This window comes from Thunnus maccoyii, chromosome 16 (assembly GCF_910596095.1).
Source record: "Thunnus maccoyii chromosome 16, fThuMac1.1, whole genome shotgun sequence".
Classification (NCBI taxonomy): domain Eukaryota; kingdom Metazoa; phylum Chordata; class Actinopteri; order Scombriformes; family Scombridae; genus Thunnus; species Thunnus maccoyii.
The window spans coordinates 13704241-13716308 of record NC_056548.1 but is presented as its reverse complement, the minus strand read 5'-3'; the positions used below and the strand labels follow the sequence as shown (position 1 = coordinate 13716308).

The window sequence follows — 12068 nt, the reverse complement described above, 5'->3', positions numbered from 1 at the left end:
ACCTAAGAACACAGGACACAGGGCCAGGAATAACCCCACCCTCGGAGTCACACAAACACACACTCTCACACATCAAGGGGTGAACAAGGGAGCAGGGCATAGTGTAGATCACAAGCCTTATTTTAAATTCATGTACAAAACTAAAAAAAAAATATGTTGAGTGATGGTACAAGATATATATACAATGGATAGCAGTGTGTGTGCGTGTGAAAGGACGTACAGTCGACTGTTACCAGTGTATGAATAACACAGACAAATAGGGATGGCAAACCAGTAGCAGTGACAAGACATTTGACTTGTGAAACATGCCTAGGACAGTAGCATGGCATGCATGTATCATATTCCTCCTTTCAACTCTCAATCATTTTTGGGTGCTTGACTTTTTTTCCCAGGGGCTTGTTGACTGGTGTGGATTGGACAGGTGGCATAGCATGGAGAAGAGTTGGCCATCTACCAGCCAATAAAAATAGCTGTGGTCTCCATGATGTCACCGGTGAGTAAATCATAACTCCTGACTGCAGAGGAGCAAATAAAATGGGAGAAAGAAAAGAGGGGTCTTTAGAGTATAATGATTCTCTCTACCTGTCTGTTTTATCAAACTAGTCTCACAGTGCTTTTTGACTTTTCACTCAAAATCTATATCAGTTTACTGCATGAGTGCTATTTTGGCACGTCTGCATGTTCAGAGGCATCTAAATATCTACAACAACAAGATGTAGATAGACCAAACAACGAAAGACCATGTCCCCCACTCCAACCACCAATAACACTGCCATCTTCAGCCGGTCACACCGGCTACAGTTGCCAGAGGGGGTGTACAAACTAAATCTGGAGTCTGATCTCACTCCCATACCTGGCATTCTGAAGCCACAACACCATGCTGCCGATGTGGAACCTGATCAGTCGTAAATCTTCCCTGTTTGACCACGTGACACACCAAATTTGTGATTATGCCCTGCATCCACCCTCCGCATCTCTATCCCACCACCCGCTGCCACCCATAGTGCCCTGCAGCCCCCTCTGGCAAATAAAGCAGAAATGTCAGGCAGGAAGGCGACAATCCCACAAGCCCAGATTTGTGTTTCTGTGTGCATCATTCATGTGTTTGTGTTTGTGTTCCTTTGGCTGTATATCTGTGTGTGGTCATACGCATATGTGTGAATTTGTGATTGTGTGTGCATAACTCCAGTGACCCAGTGGCGGTGTGGCGGCAGGGTACCCTCAGTAATAGGATGTTAGGAATGTAGCACTTGTAAGCCTCTCCAAGGATGCTGTTAATTCACATTCTGTCCGTTTCAGAGGGTTAGCCTTTAATAAACAGTGAGCATTGAATGTGTTTACCTGTGCAGAGGCTCTGTGTGTACAGTGTATGTGTGTGTGTGAGTGTAGATGCCTTGCATCACCTAAAACTACAACATTCATAATCCACACAGTGCAATATTAACAGTTGTTTTAATTTCTAAGCAATATTTAAAGGACCAACCCACTGTTTTTGCATGTTTTACAAAATTTACTTCAAATAGTACAATACAAATACTAGTGACGACCTTGCAAAGCGTACCATAAGTTGTTATATTACTTAAAATGCCACATTTGCCAGACAGCTGCATATATTCACTTCAGCATTGTATGAAAATTCATTTGCATAGTCTTCAAACCATTTTGATGAATGTAATCCAACAGCAAAAGTTCATCCAGTCTATTTTTTGGCCTAAAGTGTCTTGTTTTAAGGTGGCAATGCTGTTTCAAGGCAGGATGATCATTAACACAACATGGATGTCATGAAAAAGATAATGTACAGGTGACTGTCAAATTATGTAAATATACCAATCACAAAGACTTTTTAAAAATGTCAGTATGTTTAAATATGAGAACACTTGTGCCCAAACACCTCAGAAATTGCGTGATATATTTTGAAAATTATAATGCTTTTTTGGGACTACAGAAATGCTGAATAAATTATAAACTTTGAGAAATAATTTTCTTGATGATCAATGCATTTAAGACCCTTATAACTCTACAAACAATGCTTTAAGTAGCACTCTCAAACAACTGTAACACAACTTTGAAAAAAACAACTAAAGCCACAGAGGTTTAAGGTGACCTCAGTCAAAAGTCTCTCCAAGCTGGCTTATGTGCTACCATGATCTGAAGCCAATGGTTTCCCAGACAGCAACTTTAAAAAACAACTTCTGCACACAAGATTCGGCACACTCTATTTAATTTGATGTACACAAGCTTTCAGTTATAGACCTTCTTCAGGCATACAAGGCAAAACGTAGTAAAAATGCTGTATCTATCTATAAACCTAGGCCTCAGTTAACTTTGGAAAAAGACTACAGTAATGCTAAGTGTAAATTGTATCTAATAAATGGGCTAAGTTGTGCAAAAAACAGTATAATTTTTAAAATCATTAATATATTTCTAGATTTCTATATTTGAGCCTCTGGATTCCCGGGGTCCTGGTGGTCTGTGAGGACAATGAGGGAGTTGTTTTAGGAAGAAAATAGCTGCACACTTGCACATTCTATCACAGAGGATTTATCACCAACATTTGTGTAGAAGGATGAATGAGCCAGACCTGTCCATATGTGGCCCTTTGTGTGTGTGTGTGTGTGTGTGCCAGTGTTTCCGATGACACTCAGTGATGATTTTGAACAGCTGAGATGAGTTTGTGTGGAACTGGACAACGGGGCAGCTGTACATCTCTGTCTTGGACGTATATACACACACACACACAGACACACATACACATTGAGGCATATAAACAACAGTGGAATCCTAAGGTCCGACCCCCTTGGGACCAAGCCAGACTGAGACCTTAATAAAGGCCTTGTTGTTTCAGGAGGTAGCTTAAATGGTTTCGGGTTCATAACTCAACAAGCCCAACTTTACAGTTCACCACCATAAGCTTACTGGTCACATTGTGCTGATTTGCTTATACATATTTGACTCTTCATGTAGTTCTTACATTGTTGACGACAATTTAACTGGTCGTGTATAGGGTTGATAAATGTACATGTGTGCAGTTTTGTCTTTAATGTACACAGGTATTTCTAGCATAGAGTATAAACTATTAATGGTGGTGTTGCAATGTGAATAGTGGTCTAAATAAAACCAGGTTGCCATTACTTCCTCAACTGGCCTGCAACACCTCAGCCAATGGGAGACTTTGCCTGGTCAGACCTCTTTTGAGAGGGGCGGGGCTTAGATGTGCTGCAGGGTCACAAGGAGTGATGTAACCTATGTTTATTTTCAGCATATACACGTAAATGTAGACACGCAGACACCTCCACACACACTTGCACAGTGACACACACACACACACACACACACACAAGAGGAGCTGTAGACCCTTGCACATACTGTTCTTTACATGCAAACATTTTAACATGCAGATTTTAGCATCCAACTGAGTTAGTTTTGGGCTCCGGTTGGATTTCAGCCATGTGTTTGCAAGCTGGTTGTTTCTCTTGCCCTGTTCCTAGTTTGGTCAGTTGATGACAAATGTTGTCACACACATATTCACACACGTGCACAGACACACACAAATGACAAAAAGGGATGACTCTTCCAAGTGGAAAACAGAGTGATTAAATAGAGAAAAGGTGTATGTACCACAAGGGGAGACAAGTGGGAGGGAGAGACAGAGACAGAAAGAGGGACAGAGACACAGAGAGAAATTTAGTCATGGCCATTAATACTAATAGTGGCCTCTCTTCCCTTCCGTCAGCTGCAGCTGTTGATCACGCTGGTGTAACAGTGAGCTTTCTAGCATTGCATCACTCTCTTTCTCCCTGACTACAGTGTTGCCCTGCATTACCCTGCATGTCTATGGATCTATGAGGCTATGAGGGTAATAGGCTGATATATTATTAGTGTTCTAATAATGTGAAAAAGTGAATGCTAGGTGATTTAAATCTATACAAAAATGTTTTACAAACTGTCCTTCTCTGTTGATGCCCTCCTGTGGCTATGTTCAATATGATGATGAACAATATGTAGTATTATATTGCAGCGCCATGCTGTAAAGTCCGTGATGCAAGACCAGGGCAAAGTGCGAAGTTACTGTTACATATCCACTTAGCCACTGCTATTTAAGAGCATGTTCGATTCATTAGCATGCCAATAACCTGCCACAAGTTATTCATACTATGTGTGATGTATGCAGAGCGAGATGTTGGTCATGTTCTCCATCTAGAGAACGCAGCAGAGGGACGAAGTAACTTCCCGAGGAGCTCGTCCACTAGCATACATCAGAGACATTCCACCTCATCTGACACTCGTCCATGGAATTCTGCAAATTTTCCACACTATTCTCCCAGGCATTCTGAAGTGCCTGTCAAAAAGACTGGCATGCCCAAACATCAGGCACCTGTAAACTCTTAAAACAAGAGAAATAGACAACACTTTTTTGGAGAGTGTATCTAACTTGTCATTTACCAGGTTGAATGATTTCAGGATGCATTTTTAGTCTTTTTGTGCACGGATGCATGATGGGCTGCTCTGTAATTGTCTACATTCGTATAATTGTGTTTGTGTGTGTGAAAATATCTTTTTATTTGCACTGCTGATAGGTGATAATTTGCCATAGATTTGTGCAGAGTCCCTTTCTCCTCTATGTCAGTGTAACCAGTGTATGCAACCTATAGTTGACACCTATGTGTCATTCTGGGAACTCACTAAATACTTCAGATGACTTGAAGGTTTACTTGGCAACCAATGGCTGTTTTAAGACCATGGATACAGTTTCAGCTTGGACTGAGCACAAAGTTTTCAAGTATCCACAGGACATGGAAAGAAATAAAAAGTCACTGAATCGCATGTATCATGTGCCCATTGTCGTGCTGGTCATAAAGCTCCATGACTTCATCCAAATCTATTTGTGTAACTGGATGACATTATATTTAACCTTTATTTTACACTAGGATGAAAAAATGGTGGACCCATAATTAGCAACAGGATATCTCCAGCTTTTCTAGAAAGCACCTTTTGTCTATTTTTTCTTTTTTTTAATCTTTGAATTGAGTTATGGAAATTTTGAATTGCCAGACTTTTTGACATGATCCACACCTATATGTTTTGACAGAAATCATACCCAGTCAAGTTTTAGGGGTTAGGGTTAGGGTTAAACTTTTAACAAATTAAATTAATTATTAATAATCATTAATCTGCTTTAGCTGTGATTTGTGTTGTGGTGGTAATGGGAGTGTTGGCGGTGATGTGGGGGGTGGTGGAGGGCTAGTAAAGGTGGGAGGGGTTGACACAGAGATGTACAGGACAGGACACCCTCATGCTTGCTCCATAACCCTCGCCACATTTTGCTGCCGCAGCTGTTGTGGCGCACACAGGGAGGACTGGAGTTACTATGTTCAGTCTGGAACAGGCGTTTTCTCACTGAACAGCGACCACCGAGCCCGTTTCTCTCCAGCAGAAGAAAAAACGGAATGTTGTCACTCTTTTTCTCAGGAAGGTCGGTTTCCACAGAATAGTGAAGACACGCTCATCTACCATGAGCTGTTTGGATGTTATGTACCCAGCCTATGGACATTACGCACCGTACGCACCGACTGCTCCTGCTTTCATCAGTAGCTTACAGGTAGGAATCGAGGAAATATTTAACATTTCCGGTGATATCTCTTATTATTTCCATTGTAGTAGGGGCAGATGGGGGTCGATGAGGTGAGGAACAACTATCAGGGTAGTTTATGCAGCTTGTGCGTAAAGGCAAATAATCCGATGTTAAAATCGTTAAAATGTTTTTTTTTGTGTGTTTTCGAGCTGTAGTCATTTACATATATATATACATATATATTTGTAATGCTGCTATTTGTATGTCTTAACAAGCGCAGAAGTCCTTCTTGAACCCACAAAACTCATGTCTTTCACGCACGCACGCACATGCCAGTGCTGCTACACACAAAGAAAAACATTATGTCAAAATGTATCATAGACAGCTCCAGAACTATCCTCTGCAACACCTGTCTTAACCCTCTCCCTGCTCCTCCCCTCCTCCTCCCCCTCCCCCCCTCTCCCTCCCTGGCAGGCTCCCACTGGTCTGACCAGCACTTCTCCTCACTGCCGGGATTTTATGGACACTCCCAGGGGTCCTGAGGGGATGTCTGGGGGCCCAGGCACCGGAGGATCAACCTCCTCTTCTTCTTCGTCTGCATCTTCTTCTTCCTCTTACACGCCTGCAGCTTCACGGCCAGAGGATGGCCCCAAGGAGAAGCAGGAGGCCCCTGAGGCAGAGTACCTGACATCTCGCTGTGTCCTCTTCACCTACTACCAAGGAGACATCAGCAGTGTGGTTGATGAGCACTTCTCGAGGGCCCTCAGCTCCTACATGGATGGAGAGGGCAAACGGCGGGCATCAGACCAACAGGGCACAGGTATACCACACATATTTGTTTACAAAAAGTATTTGCACAAACACAAGAGCTCACCTGCCTTTGTGACGCAGCTGTTCATGTCCATAATTATTGTGTTTGTCTGTGCAAACTGGACTCTAATAGAGAGCTTAAACACAACAATAAATTGAGTTTCTACATCATGTGATGTAATGATAGATACAAATTTTATAAACTATGCCCAGTGTGAACATGAGAGAACAACCACCAAATTAAAATTCAATAATGATCCTATATGAATGTCATTGCATCAGTAAAGCTGTCTGATGTTTACAATGAAATGTATGTCATGAAGCGTTGCACAGCCTGAAAAAGTTGGGTTGAGTTTAGCTGCACCACATCCCTGCAGTTTCATAATGTCCTTTTATTTATGTGAGTACAGGTGCCACAGTTGTCTGTGTGGCATCTTACGCTTGCTTTTAGGGCCACACAGGGTGAGTTCTGCAGAGCACAGCAGAGTGCCAGACAGGTGATGTGATCAGGAGACAGGAATGAGGGGCTTCTTGTTGGAACTGTTGTCCCTTGAGAGGTCAGGTTGTAGGGGTCAGAGGTCATGAAGGTCAGGAGCTGTTGGCTGACAAAAGGGATTTCTTTGACTCAAGACAGAGGGCATTCACAATCAAGCATGGTTAGATATTTTTTTTATGTTTGGGAGCGAAAAACCAGTAATCCATAAATGATCATAGCATCATCTTTGTGCTATGCCAACTACATACACTATGGAATTGAAATGAGTCATAATAAAAGTTTTGTTAGTTTCCTTAGAAGCAAAAAAAGGAAAGATATTCCATATAACTCTGAAAAACTTCAAATTATGTTTAAAGTTATTATTATGATTATTATTTATTTTAAGTTTAAGTAATGTTTATTTTTTGTTTGTTTTGTTTTTGCTTTCATTTTTATTGCACCAGAATGCAAAGTGAAAAAAGTTGTCATTTGCAGATCTTCTGAAGACACTGATGTTATATTCTACCAGCAGCCTGCAGATGTCCCTTGGATATCCATGTAGGGCCTATAGCCTCTACTCTGTCTCACTGCTGTCACTGTTAGTCTCTTTCCTAGTTCAGTCGGACGTCTTCATTTCGGCACTAACACACACTTCCTGCCTCACAACAGATGCTATGTTTATACATGGCCGTAAGCGCACAGCCTCGCCGGCATATCCCCTTCAAACGTCTCTGCGGCTGCCATTCTGACTCTCGCTCCAGCTCTTGCCCCACAATGGTTGTTCAGTCACTTGCCTGCCTGCTGGTCAGATTTATATATGCTGTGGTCTGTGTGATATGGGCAGAGGGAAACATTACCTCTCAGGGTGCTGCATGGTGTCTCTTTTCAGAGGAATATCTAAATATAAAAGTATACTGCTAAAAACATATAATGGCTCGCTGACATTCTGTCAAGGGCGAGGAGAAGGGGGAGCAAAAAAAACAACAGGTGGGGGTGCAGGAGATCGAGAGGGGCGGTGGGTGCTAGCACAGGGCCAGAATTGCGTGTCTGTGTGTGTGTGTGTGTGCGCCTGTGTGTGCACATGAGTGTGTTGTAAGACTTTCAGAAGTACTGGGCTGACATGAGAGTGAGAGATGTCACCACAGTAAGTGATTTAAGGCTCTATGAGCCTTGGGCTCCCTCCAGGTCAGAGCGTCTGCCTTATATAGAATTCAGGCATATAGGGACGTCTCTCTTTCTACCTTTCTCTCTGTCACTCTCTTTCTCTCTCTCTCTCTCCCTCTGTCTGCTAGAATGTGGTTGTGTTTATTTCTGTGTCTTGTTGGGGCTAGGGCTGTGTGACAGTATGATCCAATGGGGAAGATATCTGGGCAAGAGGGTGTAGCAGTCATGTGAGTGACATCTACGTTTTAGCACGGGTTACTCCTCTTGCACAGCTCTAGCCTTTCCATTTGTCTCTATAAATCAAGTGATTCACTACACAGTTGTGCAACGGTTCGTGACTTCGCCTAAATGTGATGGTTGTTTACCCTCCCACCCCCCCCCCCACCCCCCTCTACCTCCCTCACCATTAGATACCACCTCACCTAGCAGTCGACGAAGTTTCCCTCCATCCTTCTGGGACAGCAATTACACCTCGTCTCAGAGCCGCTCCCACTGTGAGACGGGAGTGCCTTCCTATTCCATGGACCCATACGCGTCAGGGCTACACCCGGGCCTGGCACACCCACATGCTCATCCTCACCCACACGCTCATCCTCACTCCCACCCTCACCCGCCAGAGAGTTGGGGATACCCTCAGGCCCAGGCTTATGGCCCCCCAAGGCCTCTCCATGAACTGTATTCTCCCTCGGCTTTGGAGCCCCACTACGGGCCCCTGCTCATGCCTACGGTGCGGCCACCTCACCTGCCTACTTTGCCAAGCCACTATGAAGTGAGCAAGCTAGAGCCCACTGCCTCCTGGCCCAGCCTGCTTCCCCCAGGGGATGTCAGCCAGACGCTGGCCCTAAACATGGATGCAGGTACCCACTCACTCAACCATATCAAGCTTTTGCAAATAATGTGTGGATAGTACAAATCTTCCTTTATTTACAGTTTATTTATAATCAGTCCAGATAAAAATCATAAACTGTAACAAAATGCACTCATACATCTGTGTACAGAAACATAAATTGGAAGTCCAGAACACTTTCCCCCCTGTACTGTACATTTATGTTTCAAGTTGAATATGATGAGAACAGACTCAAATTTCTGCAGTCTACCGATTTGGCTTTTTTCCTCTATTAATTGCCTGAATAGACACTCCCACATGTGCTCACACTCACACATAACACATCATAATCATCATAGAGGTGCTCTTTTTTCCCTCTCTAAAACAGGATGTTTGGCAAAAGTAGGTTCCATGACAACCTGTGTTCTGTTGTTCACCGTTGTCCTCCTCATTGTTTCCTTGTCCCTTTTTCTCAGGCCTCCAGCAGCACAAGAAAGGCAAGGAGCTGTACTGGTTCTAACGAGCCCTTCAGTCACATTGACCAGCCATTACCAGATCCAATTAGTCCCTGGACCTGCTCCGCTATTGAAGCACCGTATCCCTTTATCCCCCCACACACTCCATCCCCATCTATCCACCCCCTTCTCTCTCTGCTTCTGGCCACCCCTGCCAGTATACAGCCTTGCTCCAGGTCGACGTGTGTGCACCATGGAGATAAAGCAGAGAGAGAGAGAAAGAGAGAGAGACAGAGTGTCACTGTCCATAATCTGTGCTGTTGCTCTCTCTTTCTCATCTCCTTCACTATGTCTCTCGTCCACTCGCTCTCCTGTCGCTGCCGGTGCAGCACAGACCTTGGCAAGGTGTGAGCCATGGTGACCTGTTTGGACTGGGAAAGACAGGATCACAACAGACTTTTGCAGAGGACAGAGAAATAGAGGGACGAATGGAGGGAAAGAGGGATAAATAGCGGCAAGCAGGGATTCCCTCCAATGTCCCTGGTTATCTCTGTCTCATGCCTTTTGTGTGGTACTGTGGTTGTCATCATCCACTTATCTGCAGTTCACAAAAGCAACATGCAGCGGTAAACAGGGGCAGCAATCATGGCGGTTTATGCTTAGTGACTGTCATCATGACGCCTTTTTTGGTTGTTATTATATTATTTTGCTCTCTGAAATAAAGTGTTTCTATTTATTGGTGTTTATGTGCATTTCTAAAATGTTTGGTTAGGCCAGTGCTTCTGAAATGATTGTGGTTCAGTTTATTGTGTTTTCTAAAGAGAGGCGATGGAGATGACCATACCACGTGTTTTTGGTGGCGTTTCTGATCTTTTTATGAAGGAATCTTTTGTGGAGAAAGAAGACCATTTCTCAAAAAAACATATCAGAATTTTTTTCAGTTAAACATCTGAATAGACTCAAAGATTGTGTTCTTTGAATTTGATGATGTTCCATTTTAGTTCTTTAATTCTCTGTGTCATTCTTAGATATTTTGAATTTGGTCTTTCTAAATGATTATGGGATGTTTCTTGTGTGTCATTTCACATTTTTTGTGTCCAAGAAGATTGTGATGTCAATAAATATTTTTATGGTAAAAAATTTCACATCACTTACATGTGTACTTTGCATGTTATTAAAAATTGTATCTGAGCTACAGTCATTTTAAATACATTGTAATTATAGCTGGATGGAGAGAGATAAATACTTCCAGAAAAAAAATACTAGTATTGGCTTGAAGAAACTTTAAAACCTCAGTATTGGGCTTCATGGAGAATACAGGCTTGATGGAGGCTTTCTTTACCACTTTGAGATCAATTTCTGATTTTACACACTGATATACAGAGTGTGTTGATATTTTAGTAGCTTTTTGAGTCCTAGAGACAGTAGCACAGCCAGATGTGGTCAAGGTTACACTGTATTTAAAAGGCCTTCCATTTGAATTCCTGCTCGCATTCACACTTTGTCACCTATAAAGTGGGAATGAGTGGTGAATGCCAGCAATGTGTAACCACAGAAGAAGCCAGCCATCCCAGCTATGCACCAAATGTTACTATGTTATTGATCCGATAATCAGATTATGCGCTAAGGTATGCCAGTCTGGGCCACTGTCACAATTTAGCGGCTGTTATGTGTGACCCCCACTAGAGAGCAGCCAACTATGTGATTGGCTCTAAGCTGAGGAAACATGTAGAGTAATGAAATTAGAAGAGTTTACCAGGGATAGCATTCCTCTCAGTTCCCCATGCCAAGCATCTTACTGCCTTTTCACACTTGTATTGTCACTGGGCCTGAGGGTTTCCTTTTCACACTGGATCCTCCAGGATGTACACCATAGTTTGTAAGCACCCATGGCTATTGTCATATTATATTAATTAGATTTCAATGAACCCTACATGACATTAAAAATAGCCATGTATACCGCCATATATTGTTTTTATAAAGAAAACTCCAAAAAAACAAAATTAATTAGATTTGACTTGTTACATAAATTTTTATAAGTGGCACCAAAACAATTACTGCAGATTTATTGTATGAGAAGTATAGAATTAAATAAGTGTGGGAGCTTTATGTACCAATGAACAGAAGTACTGTATAGGCAAAGCCTATGGAAATGCTGCCCTCTCCTGCTGTGTTCATAACAATGCAATGGTAATAAAAAAGAAAAAAAAGAAAAAAAAAAGAAAGTCTTTATTTTTTGTTGTCGATTATCATCATTATTGTGTAAAATGTTTCCCCATAAATAACACTGTTATGAATTTAAATAGAAATTGAAGCTGGGTTTCTCCAAAGTCTTTTACTCCACCATGACCACTTGTGATAAAAATCAACATACGTCTGTGAGAGGAATAGTTTAAAACCAAATCCACAAACATCTGACCAGTATTATCACGTAGTACAGGAGTTGCAGTTATCAGATAATGATGGCAGTATGGGTTTATTAATAGGCAGTATGTATTCCTCTCAAAACAACAATGGCCTTGGTTACGTAACTATTAGATCAAATGAGTGCTGTAAGTGAGACCTTGGAAATGTGTGTGTGGCTTCGTGGCAGCCAGGGAGCAAAATTTGGAAAACTGTTTCATTGTTAAAATTACAATTTGACTTTGACAAAAAGCAGTTTTAGAAAAACCCTCATTGATTCCCCCATGTACTGTACTGTACCTGGGGAGACATCAACATATGGACGTGAGCATTATTAGTACATGACATTATCCATACTCAGTG

General features: G+C 42.2%; 1 protein-coding gene across 2 annotated transcripts; it reads left to right on the top strand.

Moving 5' to 3' along the window:
- Positions 1-395: 395 nt before the first annotated feature.
- On the top strand, positions 396-11475 carry vgll2b (vestigial-like family member 2b). 2 transcript variants are annotated; one of them, XM_042388417.1, is made up of 5 exons: positions 396-493; positions 5470-5599; positions 6047-6392; positions 8432-8878; positions 9324-11475. In XM_042388417.1, the coding sequence occupies exons 2-5, from the start codon at positions 5513-5515 to the stop codon at positions 9365-9367; spliced, it is 924 nt and encodes a 307-aa protein (XP_042244351.1). In that variant the 5' UTR covers positions 396-493; positions 5470-5512; the 3' UTR covers positions 9368-11475. The 2 variants fall into 2 exon arrangements, with proteins under 2 accessions (XP_042244351.1, XP_042244350.1); XM_042388416.1 differs by lacking the exon at positions 396-493 and having other exon boundaries at positions 5301-5599.
- The last annotated feature ends 593 nt before the right edge of the window (positions 11476-12068 follow it).

Coding starts and splice junctions, on each gene's coding strand:
- vgll2b (XM_042388417.1), top strand. CDS start 5,513: ATGAGCTGTTTGGATGTTATGTACCCAGCCTATGGACATTACGCACCG. Junction 5,600..6,046: donor CTTTCATCAGTAGCTTACAG/GTAGGAATCGAG, acceptor CCTCCCTGGCAG/GCTCCCACTGGTCTGACCAG. Junction 8,879..9,323: donor GGCCCTAAACATGGATGCAG/GTACCCACTCAC, acceptor CCTTTTTCTCAG/GCCTCCAGCAGCACAAGAAA.